The 14,869-nt window shown below is 37.5% G+C and overlaps 1 protein-coding gene across 2 annotated transcripts in view; it reads left to right on the forward strand.

The window, feature by feature from the left end:
• Nucleotides 1–14,869, forward strand: part of PREX2 (phosphatidylinositol-3,4,5-trisphosphate dependent Rac exchange factor 2) — a 787,616-nt gene that overhangs the window by 702,600 nt on the left and 70,147 nt on the right. For both annotated transcript variants that reach the window (XM_055546191.1, XM_055546192.1), the window contains 2 exons: nucleotides 4,463–4,606; nucleotides 14,408–14,522. In XM_055546191.1, the coding sequence (XP_055402166.1) occupies nucleotides 4,463–4,606; nucleotides 14,408–14,522 (259 nt within the window). The remainder of the gene's footprint in view (nucleotides 1–4,462; nucleotides 4,607–14,407; nucleotides 14,523–14,869) is intronic.

Raw genomic sequence — 14,869 nt, forward strand, 5'->3', positions numbered from 1 at the left:
ATTTAATTTGTTATCCAGGAATGATAATCATTTATCAAAAATTTCTAAAATGCCTATTATGGCAAAGCACATTTCCAGGTGCTGGATGGAGTAGAGGACTAAGCAGACAGAGATAAATATTACAGGAAATAAAAGAGTTAATTTGATAATAAATTAGGAGATAATATGACTGCATGAAGGGACATAGAAAAGAACAAAGAGGGAAAATGAAGGGCCAGGTGAGAGATTGCCTGTGAGTAACATGCTAGGGAGGGAAGCATTCTCAGGCGGAGGGTGAAGACCAGAAACAAGTCATACAGACAGAGTTATCTCTCAGGAATTGGTTCCAGGAACCTCTCAGATACCAAAATCCACGGATGCTCAAGTATCATGTAAAATGGTGTAGTATTTGCAGGTAACCTACGCACATTCTCCCGTATACTTTAAATTATCTCTAGATCACTTAGAATACCAATATATTAATAAGTGCTCTGATGTAAATACCAGTGTAAATGGTCAAAATGTTGCTGCTGCTGCTAAGTTGCTTCAGTTGTGTCCAACTCTGTGCGACCCCATAGATGGCAGCCCAACAGGCTCCCCCGTCCCTGGGATTCTCCAGGCAAGAATACTGAGTGGGTTGCCATTTCCTTCTCCAATGCATGAAAGTGAAAAGTGAAAGAGGAGTCACTCAGTCGTGGCCGACTCTTAGCGACCCTATGGACTGTAGCCTACCAGGCTCCTCCATCCATGGGATTTTCCAGGCAAGAGTACTGGCGTGGGTTGCCCTTGCCTTCTCTGCAAAATGTTGCTGATCGGAAGCAAATTCAAATTTGCTTTTTGGAGCTTTCTGGAATTTTTTTTTGGACATGCAGTTGGTCGAATCTGTGAATGCAGAACCCGTGAATGTATTTCTGCATCTGTGAATGTAGAAATTCAGTAAAGGGCCTACTTTGTTTGGGAGAAGGGTGTTCCAGGTCCACTGAAACAATGAGAACAAAGACCCCAAGGTGGGAGCATGTGTGACACATTCTGGGGATAGGAGGGAGGGCTGTGTGGCTGGAGCAAAGTCAGAGAGGGGAAAGGAGAAGGGGCTGAGGACAAAGAGGAGGCCACATCTTTGAATGAGCTTTGCCTTTCTCATTGAGCCACTGAGCTGGGGAATTGCACATACTAAATAAAGGCAGCCTGTGCTGCTGTGATGAGTGGACCTTACCAGGCAAGGGCAGAAGCAGAGAGACCACTTAGGAAGGCCTTGCAGTGACCCAGGTGAGAGATGATGGTGACTTGACCTTGAGGGTAGCTGTGGAGATGGGAAGTAGTTCATCCTGTATGTATTAAATTATGAGGGCAGAGAGAATAGAATCTTATTAAAGTTTCATCTCCACTGATAAATGAGAGAGCACAAAAACATGAATTACAATGTTAGGGATTTAGGCTGTATTCTAGGGGGTATTCGGTAAAGGGGATTATTTGATAAGGATAATATTATTTGGGCAAATTGTACAGTCTTCTGTGGGCAGATATAGAATATATTTTCATTTACTTGAATACTGTAGGAATAATTTCACTACAAGGCAGAGAAACTCTATTTTCACAATATAACCTGATACTTTTTCTTTTAAATTTTGCCTGAGGAACCATGACCTCAAAGGAGCACGTTGTCCATTATTCAAATAAGACATTACTGGTGAATGGTCTGTTGAGTAAACTGGAGATGAACCAGTATTTTAAGCTTGATAGAATATTTACTGTACAGCCATTATGAGAAATTTAACTTTGGCATATAGAAATATATACTAAATATTAAAAGCAATTGAGACCATGTACATAATATTTTGACATTATATAAATAACATTATAAATGTAGACACAATAAACACAAAAATTGTGCTACATTGTGTGGCAGTACATTTTTATATATTTCCCTGAAGCATAATCTCAACTTTTGAAGTTAGTTCCCCAGTGACAAGTCAGTTCCAAGGCTATGATACTAGGTATTCTAAGCAAATTTAAACTGTTATGATAGTATAGTTATTATTTTGAGTTGTTTTAAGAAAGAAGAGAATTATTTATACCCAAGTATCATCACATCGTATTGAAATAGTGTAAGAAAACTAGAACTTTTTTATTAACTGCATGTGATTTGATCTTTCTGTAAGCCTAGAAGCAGAGGGGTTAGATTGACTAATTTGCATCACTGTGATGATGACTAGTCGGCTGAGTGTCTATAAGGGAAAGACTGAGTCCAGAGGGTTGGAAGCATGAAGCATATAGAGAACACTGGGCCTTGACATCAGGAAATCTGAGTTCAAATCCAGGCTCCATTCTCATCTGCAAGCATGAGAATATTAGCTTTCCCTGACTCATGGGATTGTGAGGCTTAAAGAAAATTATGTATTTGAAAGTCTCTAGCACTATGTAAGGCTTATGATAGTATTCAGTAAATATTTGAGGCCACTGTCTCTGTTTTATTAATCTGTGTCCTTTTAAAAAAGCTCCATTTAGCATTATTCACAGTCTTATTTTTGCATTAAAGAACAGTAAGATTCTGACGAAAAATGCAAGCCAAGCAAGTAGAACTCAAATATCTGGATTAAAGATATTTCATTTTCTTTGAACAAATAATTATAAGGTGTATATAACATGCTTGGTACTGAACCAAGTTCTAGGGATATAATATTGATTAAGTAAAATAAAATCCCTCTTGGCATGGACCTTAGCTACTAGTGAAAGATACAAAGGAATAAATGGGCAATCTGACCCATTTTGGTATAGAGAAAGTACAAAATATTTCCCATGTTATATGATGTAATTAGTGAAAATGAAGGTGTTAATTGCTGTTATATCCAACTCTTAGCGATCCCATGGACTGTAGTCTGCCAGGCTCCTCTGTTCATGAAATTCTCCAGGCAAGAATACTGGAGTGGGTTGCCATGTCCTCCTCCAGGGGATCTTCCCAACCCAGGGATAGAACCCAGGTCTCAAGTCTCATGCATTGGCAGGCAGATCCTTTACCACTAACATCTCCTGTACTTTTACATATGTAGCAAATACCTTGAGGAAAAGTCTTTCACATAGCACTCTTAATTTTAACCACATTTTAGATTTAGTATGCTTGATCATTTTCAATCATTTTTCTGTTTCCTAATTCCTGGTGTTGCATCTTTATTTGTGCTTTGCTAACCCAGTAATATGATACTGCTGCATTCTCATTTTCTTTCCAATAACATTATCCATTTGGAAATACAGAGATTGACTATATTGGAACTAAGGGATAGAATTTAACAAAATTATAATATATATGAAAGACATTGTAAGGAAAGGGGAACTAGAAGATACAAATATTTTGTATATTTTAATCTCTAATTTATTTAGTATTCATGCATCTTTTTTCTTTAATTTTAGTACCAGAAAAAAAAGAATTTTCCTACTCATTAAAATGCACTTAACTTCTTAATCTTCAACTGTGAAATTTGTTTATTCTCTTTCTTAACCTCAATTTCTTCATGTCTCCCTTAAAAAAAAAGAAACAAAAAATAACCATAATTATATGGTTTAAAAAGGAATTGTAGATGTTAATACAATAAGTCCTCTATTGATATACAGAATTAGATACGTTTAGTAAGAAACCTGGAATCTGTGATCACTTATGGTATTTAATCTTGAGCTCTACTTTTATACAGTTTTATTTCAAGAAGCAAGGTAAAAATAATATTGAGTCAAGAACATATATTAAATACTTACTCTATTTTGGCCTTAATTTTAAACTGGTTAATGTGACTATTGTAGCCTTTTAGGAAGAGTTTGCATTCTTTTTTAATGAAGTGGAAGTTATTTGTCACGGACAAGTATCGTAATAAGAAGGATTTATGATAACACTGTGAAATAGTACTGCAGCATTCCAGCTTTTCAAGTTGGTTGGAGTTTTGTTGTGAGTAATTAAATTTAGGATCTTTGAAAGCAGCTAAAAGAATTTAAACAGATAATGTCTAATGACTGTAAGGCAGGGACAGAGGTAATGCATTTTTGATCTGGTGCTCAGAGTGGAGTTTGCAAAACCCGTGCTAATTTTGATAATGGTTGCTATGCACTCAGTTTCTTGCACACTCCTTTACAAGTGTATCCCAAGGAGTCATCTTGACTAAAATATGAATGAGGCAGCTGCCTTGGGAGATTTTGATTCCAAACCATGTGTATCTAAACTTCTCATTTAGTTAACTGAGACATCTGGTGTGTCAAAGTGTAGCGAAGTTTTCTGTTTCAGAATTTTATATACAGTACAATAATAAATCTGTTGCGTTAGCTAATGAGAACCTGATTTAATACTCTTTCACTGAATAGCGCTGTTACATATGCCAAACCTGAACTTAATATAAATGGGTACTTTTAATGTAAAGTAATTGATGAATCCTAGTTTTTAACAAACATACTATATAACATACCCTGATAATAGGAAGTAATATAACATTAAATGTCATTTTAGATGTTCCTCTTACTTATCAAGCAGAAGGAAGCCGGCAAGCTCTGAAAGTTTACTTCTACATTGATAGTTATCATTTTGAACAACTGCCTCAACGGTTGAAAAATGGAGGAGGGTTTAAAATTCATCCTGTTCTTTTTTCACAAGGTAATTGCTTTCTTTTTTATACTTCGTGTACTTAGATTATTTTCTTTATCAGTTGTTTAAAAGAAATGTAATAATAACCATCATGCTTTTTCACGAATTCAAAAGTTTATTCTGAATACTTAGTATGTTTCCTTGTGCGATCGTCTGTTAAGGAAAAATCATGTATGGTATAAATATTTATCAAGTAGAATTGCAACATTATTTATAATAGAGAAATAAGACATGAGTGGCTTAAATAAAGATAAATTAATTTGCCTTAAATAAATTATTGTAAAGCCATTAACATATGGTTAAAATATTTTATGAGATAGAAAAAGTTTGATAGTATACACAGATTACAAAAAAATGTATAGACTCAATTATATCATACATGTATGTATATACTTACATATATATATAATGTTTTCAATACCATTGGGTGATTAAATTGTTGATTTTTTATTCTTTGAGTTTTTTGCATTATGTTAATTTTGTCAGTAAAAATGTATCCCTTTTATAAATTAAAAAAAATTGTTTTGGCAAGTAAACAATGAGTGTTAACCACAGTAGAAGAAATTAAGATTGACATGAATAAGAAGATTCTTGCAGTGAACTGATTTCCCAGGGAAGGTCCTGAATCTTTTTAATCTTTGGAGTCACAAAAGCCAGAAAGATCAGAAATCCAGAATATTGTATAGTTTCTTTTTGTCTATGATTTTTTTAAAAAAGATTCATGCTGTGGTCACAAGATTTCTCTAAGTGGTACCACAGAATACTACATTTTTTCTTCTTTTGAGTTTTCAAGACTGCTTTGGTTTTGCTTTGGAGTTTTTTTTTAATTTTATTTTAATAAAAATAGAATAGAGGAATAAAATCAAGTTTGCTGACTGAAGAACCGACAGTCTTGTGAAATCTAAATTCACTACCAAGTGAAAATTCTGCTTTGTACCTCCTGCATGTTATAATTCTAAAAGATAGATTGAAATGAAGTGAAGTCGCTTAGTCGTGTCTGACTCTTTGCGACCCCATGGACTGTAGCCTACCAGGCTCCTCCCTCCATGGGATTCTCCAGACAAGAGTACTGGAGTGGGTTGCCATTTCCTTCTTCAGGGGATCTTCCTGACCCAGAGATTGAACCCGGGTCTCCCGCATTCCAAGATAGATTACCCTTCCTTCAATTGCTATAGTTTAAAAACAATGTTATTGTTGTTGTTCAGTCCCTAAGTCATGTCTGTACTCTGTGACCCCATGGACTTCAGCACTCCAGACCTCCCTGTCCTTCACTACCTCCCAGAGTTTGCTCAGACTCATGTCCACTGAGTTGATAATGCCATCCAACCATCCTCTGTCACCCTCTTCTCCTACCCTCAATCTTTCCCAGCATCAGGGTCTATTCCAGTGAGTCAGTTCTTCGCATCAGGTGGCCAAAGTATTGGAGTTCCAGCTTCAGCGTCAGTGCTTCCAATGGATATTCAGGGTTGATTTCCTTTAAGACTGACTGATTTGATCTTGCAGTCCAAGGGACTCTCAGCACCACAATTTGAAAACATCAGTTCTTTGGTGCTCAGCCTTCTTTATGGTCCAACTCTCACATTCATACATGACTACTGGAAAAATCATAGCTTGGAGTATACATACCTTTGTCAGCAAAGTGATGTCTCTGCTTTTTAATACACTGTCTGGATTTTTCAAAGCTCTTCTTCCAAGGAGCAAGTGTGTTTGAATTTCGTGGCTGCAGTCACCATTCACAGTGATTTTGGAGTCCCAGAATATAAAATCTGTCACTGTTTTCACTTTTCCGCCTTCTAATTTCCATGAAGTGATGGGACTAGATGCCATGATCTTAGTTTTTTGAATGTTGAGGTTTAAGCCGGCTTTTTTACTCTCCTCTCTCACTCTCATCAAGAGGCTCTTTAGTTCCTCTTCACTTTTTGTCATTAAAGTGGTGTCACTTGCATATCTGAGCTTGTTGACATTTCTCGGGGCAATCTTGATTCCAGCTTGTGAGCCGTCCAGCCCAGCGTTTCTCGCGTGCACTCTGCGTAAGGTAAATAAGCAGGGTGACGACCCACAGCCTTGACGCACTCCTTTCCCAGTTTGGGAACCACCCAGTGTGTTGTTCCATGTCCTGTTCTAACTGTTGCTTCTTGACCTGCATTCAGGTTTTTTAGGAGGCAGGTAAGGTGGTCTGGTATTCCCATCTCTTTAAGAATTTTTCACAGTTTGTTGTGATCCACAGAGTCAAAGGCTTTAGCATAGTCAATGAAGCAGAAGTAGGTGTTTTTCTGGAATTCCCTTGCTTTCTCTATGATCTAGTGAATGCTGGCAATTTGAGCTGTAGTTCCTCTGCCTTTTCTAAATCCAGCTTGTACATCTGGAAGTTCTCAGTTCACAAAAAACAATGGCGACCTTAAACAGACACTTGGCAAGAATGCATTTAAGCTGAGAAAAATTTCAGCGAAGAGATCTTAGGAGTTACTAGAAGGTGTTTTCATTTATGTGGTAGAGTCCATATAGGTGAACAGAATCTACAATGGAAAGAAATAAAAAAAAGAAATATAGCAAAAATACACCTTTGGAACTAGGCTAGGAGAATAGGTTAGCCTAAAATATGTGAAAAGGCACTACAGAGATCATAAGATTTAGAAGAAAGAAAAGGCTACTGGTCTGGAATGTTCACTTTTATAGCATTTAAGCAGACCATGCACTTGTTAAAGGACCTTCCTTTCATTTCCTTTCTTTCTCTCTTTTAAAAAATTTTGTCTTTGACGTCATTCTTGAGATGACAGATGGCATTAATCATCTCTTCTAAAAAAGTGATTACATTTGTGACAAACAACCATAAATAGCTGAATATCCTACCCAGCAGCCAATATGCACAGGGAAAGAATTATTTTGCAAGGAGTCTCTATTTTATAATTGTGGCTAAGGCTAATTTAAAAAGAATCCCTAAATATATATGATTTCAGTGAGTATAATATTGCTCTTACAATGTAATGTAAAGAAAAGCTTTCACAAACATTAGGTTTTAGTATTCACACAGCAGTAAAATATGAAAAATGATTTGAAGAGGCGATAGCGGAAATTCTTCTGCCATGGAGGTCACGGATAGGTAAAGAAGACTGGAAGGGAGTCTGTCTCATTAACAATCTGTCAGTGATAAGGTTGTTTATTTAAAGGAGATGCAGAGGTTCCTCTGCACTCACAGAACTCCCATGAGGAATTGTTAGTTGTTCTGAGTTTTCATTAGCTTGGAGAGAAGCACAGGAAATTCAGCCCCAGCTTGAGTAGAGATTACCATCTGGTAATTGAAAGTGGTGGTAAAGGGAAGGGATTCCAAATAGAGTCTATTCCTGGGATGAAAGTTTATTTGAAGGGTTTTCATTTTGTGGGTACATAAGTCTTTGCTAGCAAATATAAAAGAATAAAGTGGATGAATTTGAAGTTTTCCTGGGAAATGTATTAGAACCAGCCCTCCTAACTGTTTGCGCATGCGTGCTAAGTCCGCTTCAGTTGTGTCCAACTCTTTGCAATCCGATGGGCTGCAGCTCACCAGACCCCTCTGTCCGTGGGATGCTCCAGGCAAGAATACAGGAGTGGGTTGCTGTGCCCACCTCCACGGGAACTTCCCAACCCAGGGATCGAACCCACGTCTCTTATGTCTCCTGTATCAGCAGGCAGTTTCCTTACCACTAGCGCCACCTGGGAAGCCTTCCTAACTATATGGTCCATAGTAGATGGTGCTAAGTAAATGGCTTGTTGTTGTTTAGTCGCTAAGTTGTGTCTGGCTCTTCTGTGACCCCATGGACTGTAGCCCACCAGGCTCCTCTGTCCATGGGATTTCCCAGGCAAGAATACTGGAGCATTCTTCCCAACCCAGGGATAGAACCTGCGTCTCCTGCATTGGCAGCTGGATTCTTTACCACTGAGCCACATGGGAAGCACACAAGTATATGGTACCAAGGACAACATACTTATAAGAAGAAGCAAATGTCCTGACTTGTTATTTTTCTTGTCTGCGTGGATCCTTGGGCAGAGGAGGGTACTCTGATGTATGTGGCGCCCTGCAGAGATCAGACCAACTAGTAAATCAGGAATTCCAGAGTTGGAGGCAAGTAAGGTGCGCTCTAGGGAACATCCATTGCTGAAAACCAGAACTGCTGAAGAACAAGAATCTAGGCAGCCAAAATGACAAAAAGACAGATTTCCAAGGTTAGGAACACAGAAACAGCCAGACAGAAAAATCAACACAAAGCATAACCAAACCACTAGAACATGGAGATCACAGTGAAGCAGTCTTCTAGAATTACTTCCTACAAGCCAGACAATGAATCCTGTCGGGATTCATGAGCCCTTGGATACAGCAAGTGACTATAAACTGAGTGAAAATGGGAGTTCAAGGGAGATAGACACCCAGGGTGCCTGGCTTGCTATCATGCAGTCCTGCAGTGCTGCTCAATGCTGGCTGCCCTTCAATCATCTTGGGAACATTTTAGAAAACACCCGTGCTTGGTCCCACACCGAACCAATGAAGTCAGAATCTCTGGGAGGTGGGGCTCAAATGTCAGTATATTTCAGAAGCTCTCCAGGTGATTCTAATGTCCCTCAGGAGTGAGAAAGCACAGTGCGATGTGGATTATAAATCACTGTGCAATTATACAGACTTTCTGGTGGTGCAGTGGTAAGGAAACTGCCTGCCTCCTTGTGGTTTTGATTGGCACTTCTCCAGTGGTGAGCGACATTGCCCATCTTTTCACCATATGTAAAATAGATAGCCAGTGGGAGTTTGATGTCTGACGTAGAGCACCCAAAGCCATGGCTCTGTGACATTCTGGAGAGATGGGGTGAGGAGGAAGGTGGGAGGGTAGAGAGGACATGTTTACTTATGGCCAATTCATGTTGATGTATGGCAAAAATCATCACAATATTGTAAAGTAATTATCCTCCAATTAAAAACAAGTCCCCCTGCCAATGCAAAGACGCAAGAGCTGAGAGTTCGATCCCTGGATCTGGAAGATCCCCTGAAGGAGAAAATGGCAACCCACTCCAGTATTCTTGCCTGGAAATTTCCATGGACAGAGAAGCCTGGTGGGCTACAGTCCATGGGGTTGCAAAGAGTCAGACATAACTGCACGCACACACATGCAGGTATCCAGTTCATCTTTGCTTAATTAGCTGAGTCCATTTCACGGTGTTGACACTTCTAGATTCTGGGGAGCTGGGGCAGTGAGAACTGAGCCTTTTTGCTTCTACACTGTTAGATCATTAGGACTTGGGCTACACAGAGAAAATGGAATTTCGGCTGGACAGTTGTTATCAGAACAGGCTGAAGATGCCCTAGAGAGCTGACCACTGAGTGATTCCTTCTGACAGTCACTGCAGCTGGAGAATAAGCCCTTCGTTTTGGAAAGGGGATGCGAGTGGGTGGCTCTAGAACATCTGCCTCGGTTCACATCTTGCATCTTCAGATCCATTCCTTTGTCTAGGGAGGGTGTTCTTCATGACTGTGATGGGCCTCTGTTCCTGGGAGGACAATTTAGCAGCATGTTAGTGGGACAAAGTGGGAGCTTCCCAAGTGGCTCAGGAGTAAAGTGTCCTGCCAGTGCAGGAGATGCAGGAGACATGGGTTCAATCCCTAGCTCGGGAAGAACCTTTGCAGGCAGGTTCTTGGATCCATGTATTCTACTTCTTTGGGACACGACATCAGATGAAAGTTTTTGTTTTTGTTTGTTTGTTTTTTTAGGTATATATTTTTTAGGTATATTGCCCAGCAATATAGCATCCCTTTCTTGTAAAGTGTTAAGTACGTGCTGCCTGGGTCTCTGATAGTAATTTTCCTTAAACTAAATGGAATATTCAATGCTGGTTCTTTCTCCACAAGCACATTCTTGGGGATATTTGGTTTCTTCACTTCCTGTGCAAAAAGCTGGCACACAAAACTGTTGCTCCTAACTTCTTGAAAAGGTATTACCTCAAAAAAAATAAAAGATATTACCTCTTTGAACATAATTAAAATCACCCAGAAACTTGAGTGCTCTTTCTCTTTTAAATAAAAGGGAGCAGTCTGTTATAAACACTCAGTTTCTAAGTTACTTTTTTTTTTTTTCCTGGAAAACTCTTCTTAAGGTTCTTTAAAAGGTGCATCCTTTAGTTTTCCATTGGGGTTTTGCAGAGTATGTATAAACAGAATATGTAATAGCTTTTTAGAAAGGAAGGAACAGTTCCCCGAACTGAAATTTCCTCAAAGTTAAGAGTGGGTCTTTATGAGCATGAGCACCCACATCTCTTTACAAGGCAGCACAGCCTTTCCCAGTGTTGGTCACAGTAACAGATAAAACTTGCCTTCTTTACAAACGCTGTGGCCAGTTCTGAAGAATTCTGACCATTTCTGGGGATTTGTAACAGTCCATATGTAGTGTCTTTTTTAACTAGTGCAATTCTTTTGTGCTATCAGAAGAGGGTGTTAGTTGACACTATTCTTAAAATTGTTACTCAGAGGCTCCATATTTTTTTCTGATCAATCCTTTTCTTGGAAAAGCTGTGAAATGTATTTTGAGTGAGTGGAAGAAAGGCTCATTTTCAGTCTTAGATAATTTAATCTATAATTTTCTAACTTTTTTTTTTACTGACTATACCTGCTTTTAAAATAATGTTTTGCTTCTAAATTCAAAAGTAGTAGGACTAAAACAAGCTAACAAACTCAAGTAGTGTTTTAAATATTGCTTTCAATTAAGTGCTCTTAAGTAAGTTAATGTTTATTCAACCAAATATGTTGGTACTATTTTAAAATATTTATTACACCAAGTATGTCAAGACTATTCAACCAACTATGCCTGTACCAGTTAGACTTAATTGTCTAATTAAGAAATTAGACAAGGAAATGCTAAGGAAGGGTCAGACTTTGAAGTTTGGATTTTATTATATATTTAACCTTTTTTCCTGCTGAGAATACAAATTTAGTTTGGTATATGTCATTCTATTTTCTTTTTTAAAAAATATAACCAAGTTGTTCACCTAAAATAGGGAATGTTGTTCTCCTTTCTCTACTTTGCCATACAAAGCTTACTTTTTAAACATAAAACTCATTTTTGGGGGGTTCATTTCCCTATATTGTTGAGACTCCTGGCAACATTTTAAACTCTTTTCTTATTGTTTTTAAATTTATATAATTGTGAATTTTAACTGTTGTGAATTTGAAAATATCTTAAGAAATATAAGGAACATTTGTTTCTCTATTTGTAACAAGCTTTTAGAGCAGGACTGGACATTCTGGACAAAGCTGAGTCATCAAGACTTTATAGAAACTAGATCCCAGAGGTTTTCTTGTTCCTTCACACTGTCAACCCCCTGCCTCCTGTCCCATTACCCCTTCCTAGTGTCACCTTCCAATCTTCTTGGCCTTAAATCACAAACTGAAACATCCTTGCGTGGATCCTCCTCTTAGTTGGAACCAAACTTCCTGTTTGGCTAGGCTCACTCATCCATCATCTCCACCTGTTGTGGAAATAGAAGTAGATCATGCTTGTGGGGCACTGGTCACCTAGTACATAAAATACATTCAGTTAGTGATAAGAATAGTCATGGGCTCTCTTAAGTACTATTATTTAATGTAATTGCTTCCCAAGTACCTTTATTAGTAGGTGGTTGTGTTTTCCATTTCACAAATAAGAACCTGAGTATCTTAGATAGTAATTAACATACCCAAGGTCACACAGCTACTAAGCAGTGAAAGTTATGGTTTTACTCCAATGCAGGGGTTTTCACTATTAGCTTTATAACTCAGAAGAGGAATGCACAGTGAAATATGACTATTGATAGGCTGACTCTTCCTGGAATAGTGGCCTTTCACAAATAACACTCTTAATGGAAGGGAATGTCACATGTATTTGAGGATTGTTTTATCAGGGAGACCTCCTTGTATTTCTTGTGTGTATGCAGGCCCAGAAGCTTACTGAACCAGTTGCAAATATTCTAATGAACGCAGAATTCATAAGGAATAAACAAATAAATAATCCTTGAAAGAAGCCCACAAATTCAATTTTCTTTACTGAAGTAAATGTTAGGAAGCTTTCTCTCTAATTTTCCACAAATGATTTGCTCAGTTATAGACCAATAATGCCATTCAAAAAAAAATTAAATTTAGCAATACTCTAAAAATTTTGTCATTTCTTCAATGCCCTAAAAATCTGATTACTTTAGAAAACAGCACAGCTAAAATTAGCAGTGCCTTTTCTGTCTTTGCCCCAAAGTGGTAATGTTTTTGTCAATTTGAGGAAACATTATTATTTAGTTTAGAGACTATGGCATTTAGCAGTTTTGAAAGATTATTTTTTTTATCCATTTTGAATTAGTCTGCTGAAAATTGAGGCTCATTAGTGGTAACAAGTTCAAGGGGAAATAATTTGCATTTCCAAATTGGATCCATCGCCATTCCTGTTGCTGGCAGCCTCTTGAAAGGGAATCTTGTATTTCTAGGCACTTTCATGTGATTCATTTCCTCTCCAAAAGGTTAAAAATACCACTGTGTAAAGTCTAAAGGAAGAAGAAACACTTAACTAAAAATGTTAGTTATGAAAGAAATCTATATTAATCAAAGGCATTTGAAATTATTGGTAAGTTTTACATATATATAAATATGTTTTAGCTTATTTATTTATTTCCTTAAACGTTTCTCCATAAATGGTCCCTTTTTTATCAGAGTATAATTGCTTTACAATGTTGTTAGTCTCTGCTATACGGTGAAGTGAATCGGCTGTGTGTATACATACATTCCCTCCCTCTTGAGCCTTCCTCTCACCCCACCTCCATTCTACCCCTCAAGGTCATGACAGAGCTTATTTATTTTTAACTGAATTAACTGACCATTGAACTAGAGGTAGTATTCTAACAGTTCTCTTTATCTATACTTCTTGTTTCATAATTTAGTTGCAACTGCAAGAGAATATTAATATACATGGAGACAGACAAATTCAAATTTTTACTCTTGTTATGTTAATACACATTTCTGCATCTCATACCTAGCTATATGCATGTGTATATATGGTGTGTGTTTATATGTGTATATATACGTTTAAGTGTTTATATATATGTATGTTGTGTTGTTTAGTCATTTAGTCATGTCCAGCTCTTTGTTGACCCCATGGTTGTAATCTGCCACGCTCCTCCGTCTGTGGGATTTCCCAGGAAAGGATACTGGAGTAGGTTGCCATTTTTTCCTCCAAGGAATCTTTCCCACCCTGGGATTGAACCAGTATCTCCTGCATTGGCAGGCAAATTCTTTGCCACTGAGCCATGAAGGAAACCATGAAGTTTGAGTATAAATAATATATATGTGTAAATATATATGAAGTTTGAGTTCAGCTTCACAAAAACATGTACAAAACTTTTTTAAAAATAGAAGACAAAAATTTTTTTAAGTTCTTTTCTTTTCATCTGTCTTGGCTAGGCTGGGTCTTCATTGCATGGGCTTCTCTAGTTGCAGCACTGAGGCGTAGTTGTGGCATGTGGGATCTTAGTTCCCCAACCAGGGATTGATCCTGGGCCCCCTGCATTGGGAGCACAGAGTCTTCCTAACCGTTGGACCACCAGGGAAGTCCTGACAGTTTAAATTAGAAATTACCTTTGCCTACTTACTAAAGATAATTGCCAAATGTTTGAGCCCAAGAATGATTTTTATCTGTTTTTGGACTGGTTTAACCTTATTTCTTGTATATATGGTCATATTTGGTGCTATTCAATCCATTTACTAATAATAAGATGACACTAAATGTAGAGAACTGAGTTATATAATCACATGAAGAGTACATTTACTTGTTTTCACAGCACTGGAGAGCATGGAAGGATATTATTATAGAGACAATGTTTCAGTGGAGGAATTTCAAGCTCAGATAAATGCAGCCTCCTTGGAAAAGGTCAAACAGTACAACCAGAAGCTCAGGTATGTCATTGTTCAGTTTTAAAAAAGGTTTTCATATTGTAATAAGAGCAGATGAATAGAGCTTTTGCAATTATTCGTTAGATGATTAATCATGATATTTCTTTTGATATAAAGTCTTCTTCTTTAGAGTTTAATATTTCTGATATTCTAATGGGTTCTTTTTTTGCAAATAAGTTAGAAAAAGTTTTAGAACTTTCATGATATTGTCTTAATTTCTTAGGAAGATCAAGAGATTAAATATTTAGCAGACCATTATCAGGAAAATAAAACCATTGATCTTTTATAGCAGTGTCTCCTAGGAGATTCAGTGGATTAAAGGTAAAATAGTTTTCTTTATGTACCATTAA

The sequence above is a fragment of the Bubalus kerabau genome, chromosome 14, assembly GCF_029407905.1.
Source record: "Bubalus kerabau isolate K-KA32 ecotype Philippines breed swamp buffalo chromosome 14, PCC_UOA_SB_1v2, whole genome shotgun sequence".
Taxonomy (NCBI): domain Eukaryota; kingdom Metazoa; phylum Chordata; class Mammalia; order Artiodactyla; family Bovidae; genus Bubalus; species Bubalus kerabau.